We start from the raw sequence: 14,737 nt of genomic DNA, 5'->3' as shown, positions 1-14,737 counted from the left end.
AAAAAAAAAAAAAAAAAAAAAAAAAAGAATAGTTTTATAAAAGTCATCTTGGCTGCTGATTTTGCCAGTTAGTCTGGCTGTTTCTTTTCTGTCTTCTTGGTCAGGCCACAGGTTATTTCTTAAATTATAGCACTTGATTTTTTCGTTGTTATTGTTTAATTTTTTCTTATCTAAGCTGTTAAAAAAATAACCATGTAAATTTTCCTTCATTCTTATTTTTCATAGATATTCAGCCTCCAGATGGGAAGCCAAAAGACTGTCTGCTGCAGATTGTTTGCCGAGATGGGAAAACTATCAGTCTTTGTGCAGAAAGCACAGATGATTGTTTGTGAGTTTTGATTTCTTATGTTTAATTTAAAAACTATTTTCTGTCTTAATTTCCAGTGGTCCAGAAGGGAAAATAATGGGAGTGGAGTTTTCCTTCAGGCAATAGAATAAGGGACTCTGCAGATGCATGGCAGAAATTTATCAGGGTTTTTCCTGATTCTAATTTCTTCCCCTCCAGGACTGCCTGGGCAGGATCCCATTCTGGTGAAATGGTAGAAAGTAATAGCTTTCTAATAATCACTTTGTGCTTTGTGTTTTCTTTTTAAGATTTATAATGGGTAATGGGCTTAGGTGAATGGTTTTTTTCAGTCTTATTCTTTTTATGTAAATGTGTCTTTAATAAGCACAGACATCTGTATTGTGCAGCTTTCTTTGGTAGTCATTGTTCCCATCTGCTATGTTTGAAGAAGGGATAGGGAACTAAACTGCCAGAGAAAAGCCCAACCTCACTAGTCCTCTGCCTGTTGACATTGCTGTTGGTGTTGGATCAGAAACTTGCCAACACTAAATGAAATTTAGGGGAAAGAATGGATTTACTCTCTCCACTTTGTACCCTACAATGGGTTAACTTTAGACATGAGAATTCACTAGCAGACATTACTGAATTACTTGTACATATATGACATTATCATAAAAGCCTTGCAGACCACTTTTTTCAATGCCTATTCCTTTATTCACATCCTTGTTCATCCTCAGTTTAAACATTTATTGTATGCCAAGTAGGGTTTATTTTAAATCCCCTGTGTAGCTTCTTTTTTATGTTCCTCTGATTTATTTATTTATTTTTATTTTTAATTATTTTAAACTCTTTTTTTAAGTATTTTTTTTTTAATATTTATTTTTTAGGTGTAAATGGACACAACACGATGCCTTTATTTTTATGTGGTGCTGAGGATCGAACCTGGGTCCGCCCATGTGAGGCGAGCGCTCTACTGCTGAGCCACAATCCCAGCCCATGTTCCTCTGATTTATATCAGTGAGTCTTTTTTCCCCCCTGGTGCTGGAGATTGAACCTAGGGCTTTGTGCAAGCTAGGGCAGCACCCTATCATTGAGCTACATCTCCAGCCCCTATATCAGTGAGTTTTAAATAGCATCTTCTGAGAGAGAGAGAGTGGCTTTCTTGAAGACTAATGTCAGGCTAATTTGCTGCTTTTATAAACTGTAACTCTACTACTACCTCTTAATAATTTAAGCTAACATATATTAAACACTTACTTTGTACTAGTCATGGAGCTAACTGCTTTTCAGATGTTGTTTAATCCTATTCATATTTTATAAAGTGGGTATTGTTTTTCCTGGCATAAAAGGTTGAGGCATAGAGAGATTAAGTAACTTCTGAACTAGTTGTTATATGCTCCTTTAATAAATTAACATAATTTTAATAGCTTCAAACAAATCTACATGTATTATTACATTTCTGGAAGAAAGATGTTTGACACCAAATTCAGACACAAAGTGTCTGCAGGACCTTATTCTGCTGAATGCTTTAGGAGAGAATCTGTATCCTGGCCTTTTCTAGCTTCTAGAGGTCTCATGCATTCCTTCACTCCTGACCTCTTTCTCACTCCTCAAAGTCAGCAGCAATGTGTCTGTCTTCTCACACTGTCACCTGACTTTGCAGATAGGAAAGGTTACATGCCTCTAAGGAGTTTTGATTGGTTTGGTCCTACCTTGATTTTCTAAGATAATCTATCCACCTCAAGGTCTTTAACCTTAATTATAGATGCAGGGTCCCTTTTGCCATGTTTGGAAGTAGACATCTTTGGGGGCCATCATTCTGCCTGTCAAGACTTTAGAGTTTGGGCTGAGGATGTGGCTCAAGCGGTAGCGTGCTCACCTGGCATGCGTGCGGCCCGGGTTCGATCCTCAGTACCACATACAAAGATGTCGTGTCCGCTGAAAAAAGACTTTAGAGTTAGTAGACTGGACTCAGGATTTGGCTCCTAAGCCCTTTGGTCCTTAACTACTCTGCTTTATTGTGAGCTGAGATGTCACATATGTGAAATGTTTCTTTAAATAATAGTGGGAAATATATCAAACTAGAATTTTAGGTTATTTAATGAAACATGGGAGTTTTTCTTGTAGAAGAGGTAAAAATATGAAATATGTAAATAAAAAAATATAAAAATATGAAATAAAAATGTTTTACCCGGAAGAGAGGGGAAGATTCGTTCTAAACCTAGATGGCAAAGTGTATATATGTATGTATGTATATATGTGTGTGTGTGTGTGTGTGTCAGTGTCGCTGTCTGTCTGTCTGATTTTAGGGGCACAAATTAGAATATAAAGGATAAAGCTTTTTAAATTAGAGTAATGAAAATGAACAGAAACATTCTTCATTAAAAGAAAACTTGATAAATCACGATAGGAAATCACCTGGTGGCTAATTAGACTGGCAGAGTTGACCTCAATAAATGTGAATTGGCTAAATTTCCCTTAAAAATAGTAAAATCTGAGATTGGGAAGGAAACAAAGTCCAGTTACTTATTTTGTTAATAAGAAATATTCTTGAAACAAAATTGACACAGAAAGGCTTAAAAAAGCAGAATAGGAGACTTAGTTTGCTAGGACTGCTTAAACCAAGTATCATAAACTGGTAACTAAAAAAACAGAAATGGAGTATTTGATAGTTCTGGAGGCTGGAAGTCAGATTAGTTTGCTGTGATGACTAAAAGACCCAACCAAAACAATTGTAGTGGAGTAAAAGTTTATTTGGGGCCTTACAGTTTCAGAGGTCTCAGTCTGTGGACAGCTGGTTCCATTTGTCAGGGCCCAGGGTGAGGCAGAACATCATGGTGAAAGAGTGTATGTGTGTGAGTGACTCACATGATGATCTGAAAGCAGAGAGAGAGAGAGTCTCCATTCATCAGATATAAATGTATATCCCAGAGGCATGCCCCAATGCCCCACCTCCTCCAGCCATACCCTACCTGCCTTAAAGGGATTAATTTACTGATTAAATTAAGGCTCCTATAACCCAGTCATTTCTCCTCTAAACTTTCTTGCATTGTCACATACATGAGCTTTTGGGGACACTTCACATCCAAACCATAATAGAATCCTTCCTTGCCTCTTTCTAGCTTCTTGTGGTTGCCAGGAATTCTTGGTGTTCCTTGACTTGCCAGCTGCGCCACTTCAGTCTCTTCCTTTATTTTCACATGTGCATTCTTCTCTTGTGTGTCTATGTCCAGATTTCCACATTGGATTAGGGACCAATCTTAAAATATGATCTCATTTTAATTTGATTTCATCTGCAAAGACCCTGTTTCCAAACAAGGTCATGTTCATAGGTTATGGGGATTTGGACTTCAGTTTGGACACAGTTTAATCCATAATAAACACTCTGAGTAAAGATGATGAAATGAATCTGAATCATCTTCCCCAACTACCTAGTGAAATGAGAGGGATAATATTTCACCAGCAACAACGATTATTTATTAGAAGTTAAACTTCAAGCACAAATTGTGAACAGCCAAAGAAAAACAGACAGTTAGTCTGAGGTGTATCAATGTTCTTAACCCCATCTCAAATCCCAGAAGCAATAAAAAGAAGAATTAATTAAATCCTGTAGTCTGGAGTGATGTTGATTAAGAGAATAAAATGCATTTTGGAAAAGCCCAGGAAAAACCTTTCAGAATAGATATCCTTGGGATCACAGCAGAGGCTGGAAGGTTTGTCAGTTTCATGCCAGGACACTGAAGGCATTGAAGCTTACCTGAGTTGGATAATTCTCTGACTGGTGATATGAGCCCTAGCATAAAACTTTGAAAGAAATATTCAGAAGAGAGTATACAATCCATGTATTTCAGAAAAGTCATATTCCATCACAGAGGAAATTTCTTCCTTTTCTGCCTCTTCCTTCTATGATAATAGAAAAGTGCTGTGGGTCACACCTAGTTGCCAAACTGTTGCTAGATTGGGGTAGGGTGGAATTCCCAGTTGGTACTAGATCAGGTAGAAAGGTGTAAAGGAGAAATAACTCATACCATATCAGAGTAAATAGAAGTTTTAGGTATCACTTCCCAAGTTAAACATTAGCAGTGTGCAAGTAATGCTTGGCAACTATGTAAACCCACCATAAAGGAAAAATGAGGAAAGAATGCAGGTCTGAGAAAAAGCTAGACAAGAGGAAAATAAAATCAAGGAATAGAACATAGTTTCCAAAAGTGTTGTCCTGGTTTTCATATTTAAAAGTATAGCCTTATACCCCTGTATACACGTAAGTGAACACTCTCTTTCATCATCTACCAACTGTTATCTGGTGTTCTTTGCCTATTGTCGGTAGAATGTATGCTCTGTGAGAGTAAGGATTTGTTTATTCTGTGCTCTCTTCAATCTGTAGCCTAGAAGGTTGCCACTATTATGGTATGGGGGTGGGGGGGAGGTAGCAGGTATCATAACTTTGCCTAGTATACAGCCCATCTGAAAAATGAACCACTAGTATAGAGGAAATCTCTGTAAAAACAGGGAAAAAGATTCAAGGATTTGGAGTAAAGACCAAAGCTATGTTAGATAAAGGAGTTCAGAAAGATTATTAATATCCAGAAAGTACTAGACCCAAAAAGAGATGTTTAGAAACTGACTTGCAAGAAAAACATTCTGAAATAGTAGAACTGAATTTGCAGACTAAAGCCACATTAGACTGTTCTACCTAAAACAACAAAACAATTTTTTATTTACTTATTTTTTTAAATGGTTTTTCGTTTTAGATGGACACAATATCTTTGTTTGTTTGTTTATTTATTTATTTAATGTGGTGCTGATGATAGAACCCAGTGCCTCATGCATGCAAGGCAAGCACTCAGCCACTGAGTTACAACTCCAGCCCCAACAAAACGATTTATATACGATACATGATTATCTATTATGATACCTGTTAGCAATGTGAATGACATTTGTACATTGCATATCAAATCCATTGGGGGAATTTCACAACTTAATCATATTTGTTAGAAAACCAGAACATTTGAAAATAAATGAGCTGAAGTTTCAACTCAAGGAAGTGGTAAGATTAGAATAAAGTGAATGGAATTAATAGAGATGAGAGAAGAGGGATGGAGTCAATACAAAAAGCGAGGGATGAGCACCTGAGATTTCGTACTCAAATATCTAATTTTCATGACCATATAAGGGAAGAGTGGTAGATGTGAATATTATTACAAACTTTATGTAGGACCACTTGGCAGTACTCAGTGAAATAAATGTTTTATCTTTTGACCTAAGCAGTTCCACTCTTTGGAATTTGTCCTGTATGACTGTTTACATGAGGCTAATAAGGATGTTAATAAAAGCATTGTTTTTAATGAGAAAATGTTGCTGACAGTCTACATTTACTCATTGTGTAGCCTTCCCAAAATGAATAGATCTGTATATAACATGAACTGACAAAACAAGTTGCAGTATAGTTTAAATTTATTAAAAAATGGATCAAATATTAAATTGTAAGCATATTTTAAAGTCTTATACCTACCGTAGATATATTTGTAAAAAATAATCTTATCTTTTATATATGTGCATAAGTATATTATATATTCCTAGTGTATGTCTTAAATGAATTGATTGGGTCTTGGGGTAATATCTGAAGACCTATTCTTTTTTAAGCCTTTTCAGGAATTCTGATCCTAGCCTGGATTTGAGAATCATTGAAATGTTGCATAACCCCAGATAAAATACCCTTTTTCTTTTCTACAGGGCCTGGAAATTTGCACTGCAAGATTCTAGAACAAACACAGTAAGTTACTAATGGCATTTGCCAATTTTTTTTTTTTTTTTTAACATCCTCGATCTTGTGTAACAAATTGGGAAATAGGAGTTTGGGAAAGGAAATTGGGGAAGATAAGGCTTTCTTGCTCATCTAGCCATGAATGAGCAGAGCACCTTTTGCTAATAACAGTGATTGTGCTGGGTTGTGCCAAATGTTTGGGCAGGAAGAACTGTCTTCACATAGACATGCAAGTTCCAGTTGTTTTCCAGAAATGTTTGTATATTTTAAACTTTGTAATACCTTGAATTCTGCTATGGAAAAGGCTCAAAAAGAACTACTGCATTTTTTTATGCATAGAATCTTAGGTTTGTAAAACCAAAGCATTTTGGGGACTTGTCTGTAGACTTGTTTCTGTTTTCAGGAGGTCACAGAGATAGCCCATTTGTAGAGCTTAGTAATGCCACCTTTGTGTCAGGGAGTTAAGGAAACTCACTCTGGTCATTGTTTTCATTCTCTAGATGTAATTTTATTTTTCTCTTATCTCTTTATGTAAAAAGAAAAGGAAAATAGATAAGGCTTACAAAAGAATTCGGGCCTTTCGTTGGCTCTGCAGTCCTCTCCAAGGAGACTTAGCCTTACAAAAGAATTTTTTAAATAAGTGAAAACCTAATAGCTAAATGTCATTGTTTTCTTTCTGCCAGGCTACTTTGCAGCTCAGTCACATTACCCTCCATACCATGAAAATTCTCTTTTTGGGTGACTTTTAATATGAACCTATAGTAAAAATTTGAGGGTGATTCTTTGTATAGAATTTTTGTATCACCTGTGCGTGTGCATGTGCGCACTCTCTGGGGATTAAAACCAGGGTCTTAGGCATGTTTGGCACCCACTTTTTCAAGTAAGCTGTACCCACTGTCCTGTATGGGTCTTTTTAAAGAGCTAACATGGTTTTCTTTTCTACTAACGGGTAATTTAGAGAATTTTTGTTTTAATGCAAAAACAGACTGAGTGTAAGATGTCTCTGCTATGGCTTAGACTGTGAGCATAAGGATTGTCAAGTGGTGTGGTATCTTTTAAAAGGAGTTGGATAACAATGGTGCCTCTGGGGCCTTTCTGGATAGTAAGGGACCACCTTGTTCTTAAAAAAATATATATTTATTTTTTAGTTGTAGTTGGACACACTACCTTTATCTTATTTATTTTTATGTGGTGCTGAGGATCGAACCCAGGGCCTCGCAAGTGCTAGACAAGCACTCTACCGCTGAGCCACAAACCCAGCCCAAGATAGCTGCGACTTTATGTCCTTTAACTTTTTATTTGCTAAGTAAACATCATGCTCTTATCCCCCACTGTCTTTTCTTACACAGGCTTATGTTGGCTCACCAGTCCTTTCCGAGGAGACAGTTGTGGCTGCTTCACCCCCTCCATACACAGCCTATGCTGCACCAACTCCTGAGGTAGGGAGCCAAGCTGTGCAGGAGATCATTTATATGCTGGAAATTTGGGATTGAACCCAGAGGGGCTTGACCACTGAGCGACATCCCCACTCCTTTTTATTTTTTGAGACAGGGTCTCACTGAGTTGCTTAGGGCCTTGCTAAATTGCTGAAGCTGGCTTTGAACTTGCAATCCTCCTGCCTTAGCCTCCAAAGCCACTGGGATTACAGGTATATACCACTGCACCTGGCTTGGGTATATAATTTTTTGTTGTGTGAAATATGTCTGCTTTTATTCTTAAATTTTAAATTTTAAAATAATTACAGATTCACAAGAAATTGTAAAGATAGTATGGAGTCTTATCTAATTTTCAGCCATATTCTCTAGATGTTATGTGTTAAGTAAGATTGCACCAGGAATTTAAAATTTATGTCCAATCCTAAGTAATTTTTACCATATAAGTAGACTTATATGTAACTGCCATCTCAACCAAGACATAAAATTCTTCACAGTATACTCCTGTGGTGATATCCTTTTATAGTCACACCCTCCCCCATTTCCTGATCTCTGTCAATACTGGTTTATTTCCCTGTCTAGAATTTTATCATTTCAACAATATCATATAAATGGAATCATACAGCATATAATCTTTTGAGTTTGAGTGACGTTAACTTATGGTGGGACATTTTGGTTGTTTGTAGTGTTTGACTTTTACCAGTAAAACTGCCCTGAACACTTATGAACAAGTTGCCATGCAAACAAAAGATTTTATTTCTCTGGGATAAATGCCCAAATGTGCATTTTCTGGGTCATATGTATGGCAAGTATATGTTTAGTTAAAAAAATAAAAAATCCTAACAAACTTATTTCTAATGACTGCCATTTTTACTTTCCTACCAGTAGTATCTGAGTGATTCATTTTCTCTGATCCTTACCAGCAATTGAAAATGTCATTATTTTTATATTAGCTGTTCTATGTGTGTAGTGATGTCTCATTGTGATTTTAATTTGCATTTCCTTAGTTGCTAGTGATGTTTAATCTTTTTCATTTACTTACTTGCATTCTGAGTATCCTCTTAAGTGGAATGTTTCTTCTTATCTTTTCTAATGGTTTCATTATTTATTTATTAGTTATAGGTGGATACAATATTTTATTTTTATGTGGTGCTGAGGATCGAACCCGGTGCCTCACGCATGTAGGCGAGTACTCTACCTCTGAGCCACAACCCCAGCCCCATGGTTTTATTATTTTTAAGTTGAGTTTTAAGAGGTTTTATATATGTGTTTTAGATATGAACCCTTTGTTAGATATGTGGTCTATAGCTTATCTTTTTATCCTCTTACTGAGTAAGGCCTTTCACAGAGGTTAATTTTGATGCATTCCAGTTCATCAGTTTTTTTCTTTTCTGAGTCATCCTTTGTTGTCATGGCTAACACTTCATCTAGCCCAAGTTTCCCAAGATTCTCTTGTGTTATTCTCTATAAATTTTATATTCTTAGATTTTACACTTAAGTTTAAGCCTGTGATCCATTTTGTTTTTTATAATCCTTTTTTTTTTTTTGATATTCTTTTATTAGAGCTTTGTAGTTACACATAGTAGTTGGGTTTATCCCAACAAACTTCTACATGCATGGAATTTAATTTCAGTTCCTGATCCCCTCCTCCTTCCCCTCATCCCCATTCTCTCCCATTCTCCTTCCTCTACTCTACTAGATTTCCTTTCGCTCATCTGTTTATATTTGATTGGTTCTTTCTACCTATGCATAAAAGTGAAGTTCCCTGTGGGATATTTATATATGCACTTAACATGCGTTTTTAAGAATTCATTCTGCATTGCCTTCCTTTACCCATCCCTACATTCTGCCTCTCAGTTTCCTTCTTCTGCATTACTGATCTTCCCTTTATCTTTATCATATCCTCTCCTTCCCTCCCCCTTTTCTTTATTTTACTCTAGCTTCCACATATGAGAGAAAACATTTGACCTTTGAGTTTCTGAGTTTGGCTTATTTCACAATGTTCTCCATTTCCATCCATTTATCAGCAAATGCCGTATTTTCTTTTTTTTTTTTTTTTTAATTTTTTATTGTTGGCTGTTCAAAACATTACATAATTCTTGATATATCATATTTCACACTTTGATTCAAGTGGGTTATGAGCTCCCATTTTTACCCCAAATACAGATTGCAGAATCACATCAGTTACACATCCATTGATTTACATATTGCCATACTAGTGTCTGTTGTGTTCTGCTGCCTTTCCTATCCTCTACTATCCCCCCTCCCCTTCCCTCCCCTCGCCTCTTCTCTCTCTGCCCCCTCTACTGACATTCATTTGTCCCCCTTGTATTATTTTTCCCTTTCCCCTCACTTCCTCTTGTATCTACTTTTGTATAACTCTGAGGGTCTCCTTCCATTTCCATGCAATTTCCCTTCTCTTTCCCTTTCCCTCCCATCTCTCATCCTTATTTAATGTTAATCTTCTTCTCATGCTCTTCGACCCTACTCTGTTCTTAGTTACTCTCCTTATATCAAAGAAGACATTTGGCATTTGTTTTTTAGGGATTGGCTAGCTTCACTTAGCATAATCTGCTCTAATGCCATCCATTTCCCTGCAAATTCTATGATTTTGTCATTTTTTAATGCAGAGTAATACTCCATTGTGTATAAATGCCACATTTTTTTTTATCCATTCATCTATTGAAGGGCATCTAGGTTGGTTCCACAGTCTTGCTATTGTGAATTGTGCTGCTATGAACATCGATGTAGCAGTGTCCCTGTAGCATGCTCCAAATGCCGTATTTTCATTCTTTTCTATGGCTGAGTAGAACTCCTTTGTATGTATGTACCACAATTTCTTAATTCATTTATCTATTGACAGATACCTGGATTGATTCCATAATTTAACTATCGTGAATTGTGCTGCTATAAATATCAAGGTGGCTGTATCACTATAGTATGCCAATTTTAAATCTTTGGGGGGAACATACCAAGGAGTGGGACGGCTGGGTTATGTGGTGGTTCCATTCCTAGTTTTTTAAGGTGTCTCCATACTGCTTTCCAGAGTGGTTGTACTCATCTGCAGTCCACCAACAATGTATAAGTGTAACCTTTTTTGCCACAATCTTGCCAGCATTTGTTATTGTTCATATTCTTGATCATTGCCATTCTGACTGAAATGAGATGAAGTCTTAGCGTAGTTTTAATTTGCACTTCCCTGATTATTAGAGATGCTGAACATTTTTTCATAGATTTATTGGCTGTATGTGTTTCTTCTTTTGAAAAGTTTCTGTTTTAGTTCTTTTGCTCACTTATTGCTTAGTTTATTTGCTTTTAGTGTTAAGTGTTTTGAGTTCTCTGTTCATTCTGGAGATTAATTCCCTGTTGGAAGAGCCGAGATTTTCTCCCATTTGTAGGCTCTCTCGTCATATTTTTAATCCTTTCCTTTGCTATATAGAAGCTTTTCAGTTTGATGGGGTCCCACTTAGTGACTCTTGGTTTGGTGGTCTTGTTCTTTGGGGGTCTTTTTAAGGAAGTCAGTGCCAGCATCTATAGATGGAGTGTTAAGCCTATGTTTTCTTCTACTAATTGCAAGGTTTCTGGTCTAATTCCCAAGTCTTTAATCCATTTTTTTTTTTAAATTATTTTTTAGTTGTAGTTGGACACAATACCTTTACTTTATTTATTTATTTATATGTGGTGCTGAGGATCGAACCCAGGGCCTTGCACATGCTAGTCGAGTGCTCTATCGCTGAGCCACAACCCCAGCCCATTTTTTTTAATATATATTTTTTTAGTTGTAGATGGGTAACTTTTATTTATTTATTTATTTTTATGTGGTTCTGAGGATCAAACCCAGAGCCTCACACTTGTTAGGCAAGCACTCTACCACTGAGCTACAACCCCAGTCCTCTTTGATCCATTTTGATTTGAGTTTTGTGCAGGGTGAGAGATAGGGATCTAATTTAATTTTTCTACACATAGCTATTCAGTTTTCCCAGCACCATTTAAAAGGCTGTCTTTTCTCCAAAATATATTTTTGGCACTTCTGTCAAATATCAGATGGCTGTAGGTATGTGGATTTGTCTCTGTATGTTCTATTCTGTTCCACTGGTCTTTATGTCTATTTTGATGCCAATACTATGCTGTTTTTTTTCAAACTATAGCTCTGTAATTTAATTTCAGGCCAGGTATTGTGATACCTTCTGCTTTGTTTTTCTTGCTTGCTTAGTACTGCTTTACCTATTCTGGGTCTCTTTTTCTTTCTTTTTTTTTAAATATATATATTTTTAGTTGTAGTTGGACATAATACCTTTATTTTATTTATTTTTGTGTGGTGCTGAGGATTGAACTCAGGCCCTTGCACATGCTAGGTGAGTGCTCTACCACTAAGCCACCCAGCCCTGGGTCTCTTTTTCTTCTAAATGAACTTAAGAATTCTCTTTTCTAATTCCTTGAAGAATGTCATTGATATTTTGATGGGGGTTGCATTGAATAGTATATTGCTTTTGGTAGTATGGCCATTTTGACAATAGTAATTTTGCCTATCCAAGAACATGGGTTGTCATTTCATCTTCTAAGGTCTTCTTCAATTTCTTTCTGCAGTGTTCTAAAATTTTTCACTGTAAAGCTTGTTTGTCTCCTTGCTTAGATTAATTCCCAAAGTTTTTTTTTTTTAAATAGGTTAATTCTGAATGGGATTGTTTTCCTAATTTCTTCCTCAGCTGAATTACTGTTGGAGCATAGGAAAGCTATTGATTTTTGCATGTTGATCTCATATCCTGCAACTTTGCTGAACTCATTTATAAGCCCTAGAAGTATTCTGGTGGAGTTTTTTGGGTCTTCTAGATATATAGGATTATATTGTTGGCAAACAGAAATAGTTTGATGACTTCTTTTCCTATTTGTATCTCTTTGATTTCCTTTTCTTGCCTGATCATTCTGGCTAATGTTTCATTGACTGTATTGAATAGGAGTGGTAAGAGTAGATAGTCTTATTCCTGATTTTAAAGGAAAAGCCTTTAGTTTTTCATCATGATGTATGATGTTGACTTTGGGTTTGTCAGAAATGGCCTTTAACATGTTGATGTAAGTTCCTTTGATTTCCTAGCTTTTCCGGTGTTTTTAACATGAATGGGTGCTGGACTTGGATAAAAGTCTTTTCTGAATCTATTGAGATGATAATGTGATTCTTGTCCTGAATTCTGTTTGAGTGGGGAATTACATTTATTGATTTGCATATGTTAAACCAACCTTGCATTCCTGGAATGAAATCCTTGAGATCATAATGTATTACCTTTTTTTTTTTTTAAATCTGGTTTTGATGTTTTGATAATGTTTTATTAAAGATTTTTGCATTTTCATTGGGGATATTGGTCTATAGTTTTTTTTTTTCCCTTGATGTACTTTGTCTGGTTTTGGTATCATGATTATACCAGCTTCATATAAAGTATTTAGAGTGTTCCCTCCCTTTCAGTATTATGGAATAATTTGAAAAAGTGGTGTTCTTCTGTAAAGTTCTGATAGAACTCAGTTATGAATCCATCTGGTTCTAGGCTTTTCTTTTTTGGAAAGTTTTTAATTGCTGCTTCAATTTCATTTCTTGATATTGGTCTGTTTAGGTTTTCTCTGTCTTCCTAATTCAATTTGGGTAGGTCACATATGCCTAAAACTTTATTAGTGTCTTTCAGATTTTCTAGTTTATTGGAGTATAAATTTTCAAAGTGGGTTCTGATGATCCTCTGTATTTCAAAAGGGTCTGTGGTAATAGCTCCTTTTTCATCTTGTTGATTTGGGTTTTCTTTCTTTTGGTTATTTCAGCTAAGGGTTTGTCAATCTTATTTATCTTTCTAAATAATCAACTCTTTGTTGCATTGATCCTGTGTATTGTTTTCTTATTCTCAATTTCATTGATTTTGGCTCTGATCCTAATTTTCTGTTTTCTACTGGTTTGGGGGTTAGTTTGTTCTTTTTCTAAGGCCTTCAGGTGAAGCATATTTATTTGGAATATCTCTAATTTTTTAATGTAGGCACTCAAGGCTATTAATTTTCCTCTTAGAACTGCTTTCATACTGTCCCAGAGGTTTTGATTTGTTGTATCTGTGTTCTTCATTCCTAGGAATTTCTTTTTCTAGTCTCATTGCTTCCTTGATCCTCTCTTCATTTAAGAGAGTATTGTTCAACTTCCATGTGTTTATGTGGTTTTTATTATTTTTCATGCTATTGATTTCTAGTTTCTTTTCATTATAGTCTTATTAGGATACATGGGACTATATTGATTTTTTTTTTTTTTTGTCAAGATTTTCTTGGTGGCCTAGAATATAATTTATTTGGAAAAAGTTCCATGCACTGCCAAGAAGAAGATAAAATTCAGCTGTTTGGGAATGGAATATTCTGTAGATGTCCATTAGGTCCATTTGATTTCTAGTGTTTTTTAGGTTGGAGATATCTTTATTGATTTTATGTTTTGATGACATGTCTATTGTTGATAAAGGTGTGTTCAAATCACCCAGTAGTATTGTGTTGGGGTCTATCTGGTATTTATAGTCATGGAGTATTTTTTTTTTTTTTTTTAATGTAAAGAGATACATTGACATCTGGGGCATTGATGTTTACTATCATATCTTCTTGTTGGATTGTTCCCTTTCCCAGGACATAGTGGCCTTATTTGTCTCTTCTGATTAATTTTTGCTTGAAGTCTGTTTTGTTATTGTCAGATATGAGAATAGCTACTCCTGCTTTTTTTGTGTGTGGGGGTCCATATACTTTGATATTATTTTCTTCCATCCTTTTTATTTTTTATTTTGAGACTGTGTCTTCCTTAGGGCCTGGCTGAGTTGCTGAGGTTGGTCTCAAACTTCTGATCCTCTTACTTAAGCCTCCCCAGTTGCTATGATTATAGATGTGTGCCACCATGCCCAGCTCTGTGCATATCTTTGCTGATGAGTCTCTTGTAACAGCATATAGTTTGATTTTGTTTTTTGATCTATTCTGCTAATCTGTGTCTTTTAAGTGGGGAGTTAAGATCATTCACATCTGTTTTTAGTATGGATATATTTTGTGGTTTTCTGCCATTTTGGGTTTTTTTCCTTCTTTTTTTTTTTTTGCTATATTTTATCCTGTCTTGATTTTCATTTAATGGATCATTCTTCTGTTGAAATTCTTCTGTTTGTGAGCTTTGGGAATAGTTTTTCATTCCTCTGTGTACAGTTCATCTTCAAGTATTAGTTGTAGTGTTGTCTTTGTGTTCATGAATTCTTTTGGTTTATTCTT

The 14,737-nt window shown here is 35.7% G+C and overlaps 1 protein-coding gene across 3 annotated transcripts in view; it reads left to right on the top strand.

Moving 5' to 3' along the window:
- Plekhb2 (pleckstrin homology domain containing B2) overlaps positions 1-14,737 on the top strand; it is a 45,359-nt gene that overhangs the window by 16,784 nt on the left and 13,838 nt on the right. For 2 of the 3 annotated variants that reach the window (XM_015479109.2, XM_015479110.2), the window contains 3 exons: positions 226-328; positions 6,020-6,059; positions 7,400-7,489. In XM_015479109.2, the coding sequence (XP_015334595.1) occupies positions 226-328; positions 6,020-6,059; positions 7,400-7,489 (233 nt within the window). The remainder of the gene's footprint in view (positions 1-225; positions 329-6,019; positions 6,060-7,399; positions 7,490-14,737) is intronic. The other variant, XM_015479111.2, reaches the window with a different exon arrangement.

Source organism: Marmota marmota, unplaced genomic scaffold, assembly GCF_001458135.2.
Source record: "Marmota marmota marmota unplaced genomic scaffold, marMar, whole genome shotgun sequence".
Taxonomy (NCBI): Eukaryota; Metazoa; Chordata; class Mammalia; order Rodentia; family Sciuridae; genus Marmota; species Marmota marmota.
This window is presented reverse-complemented; position numbering and strand designations above follow the sequence as displayed.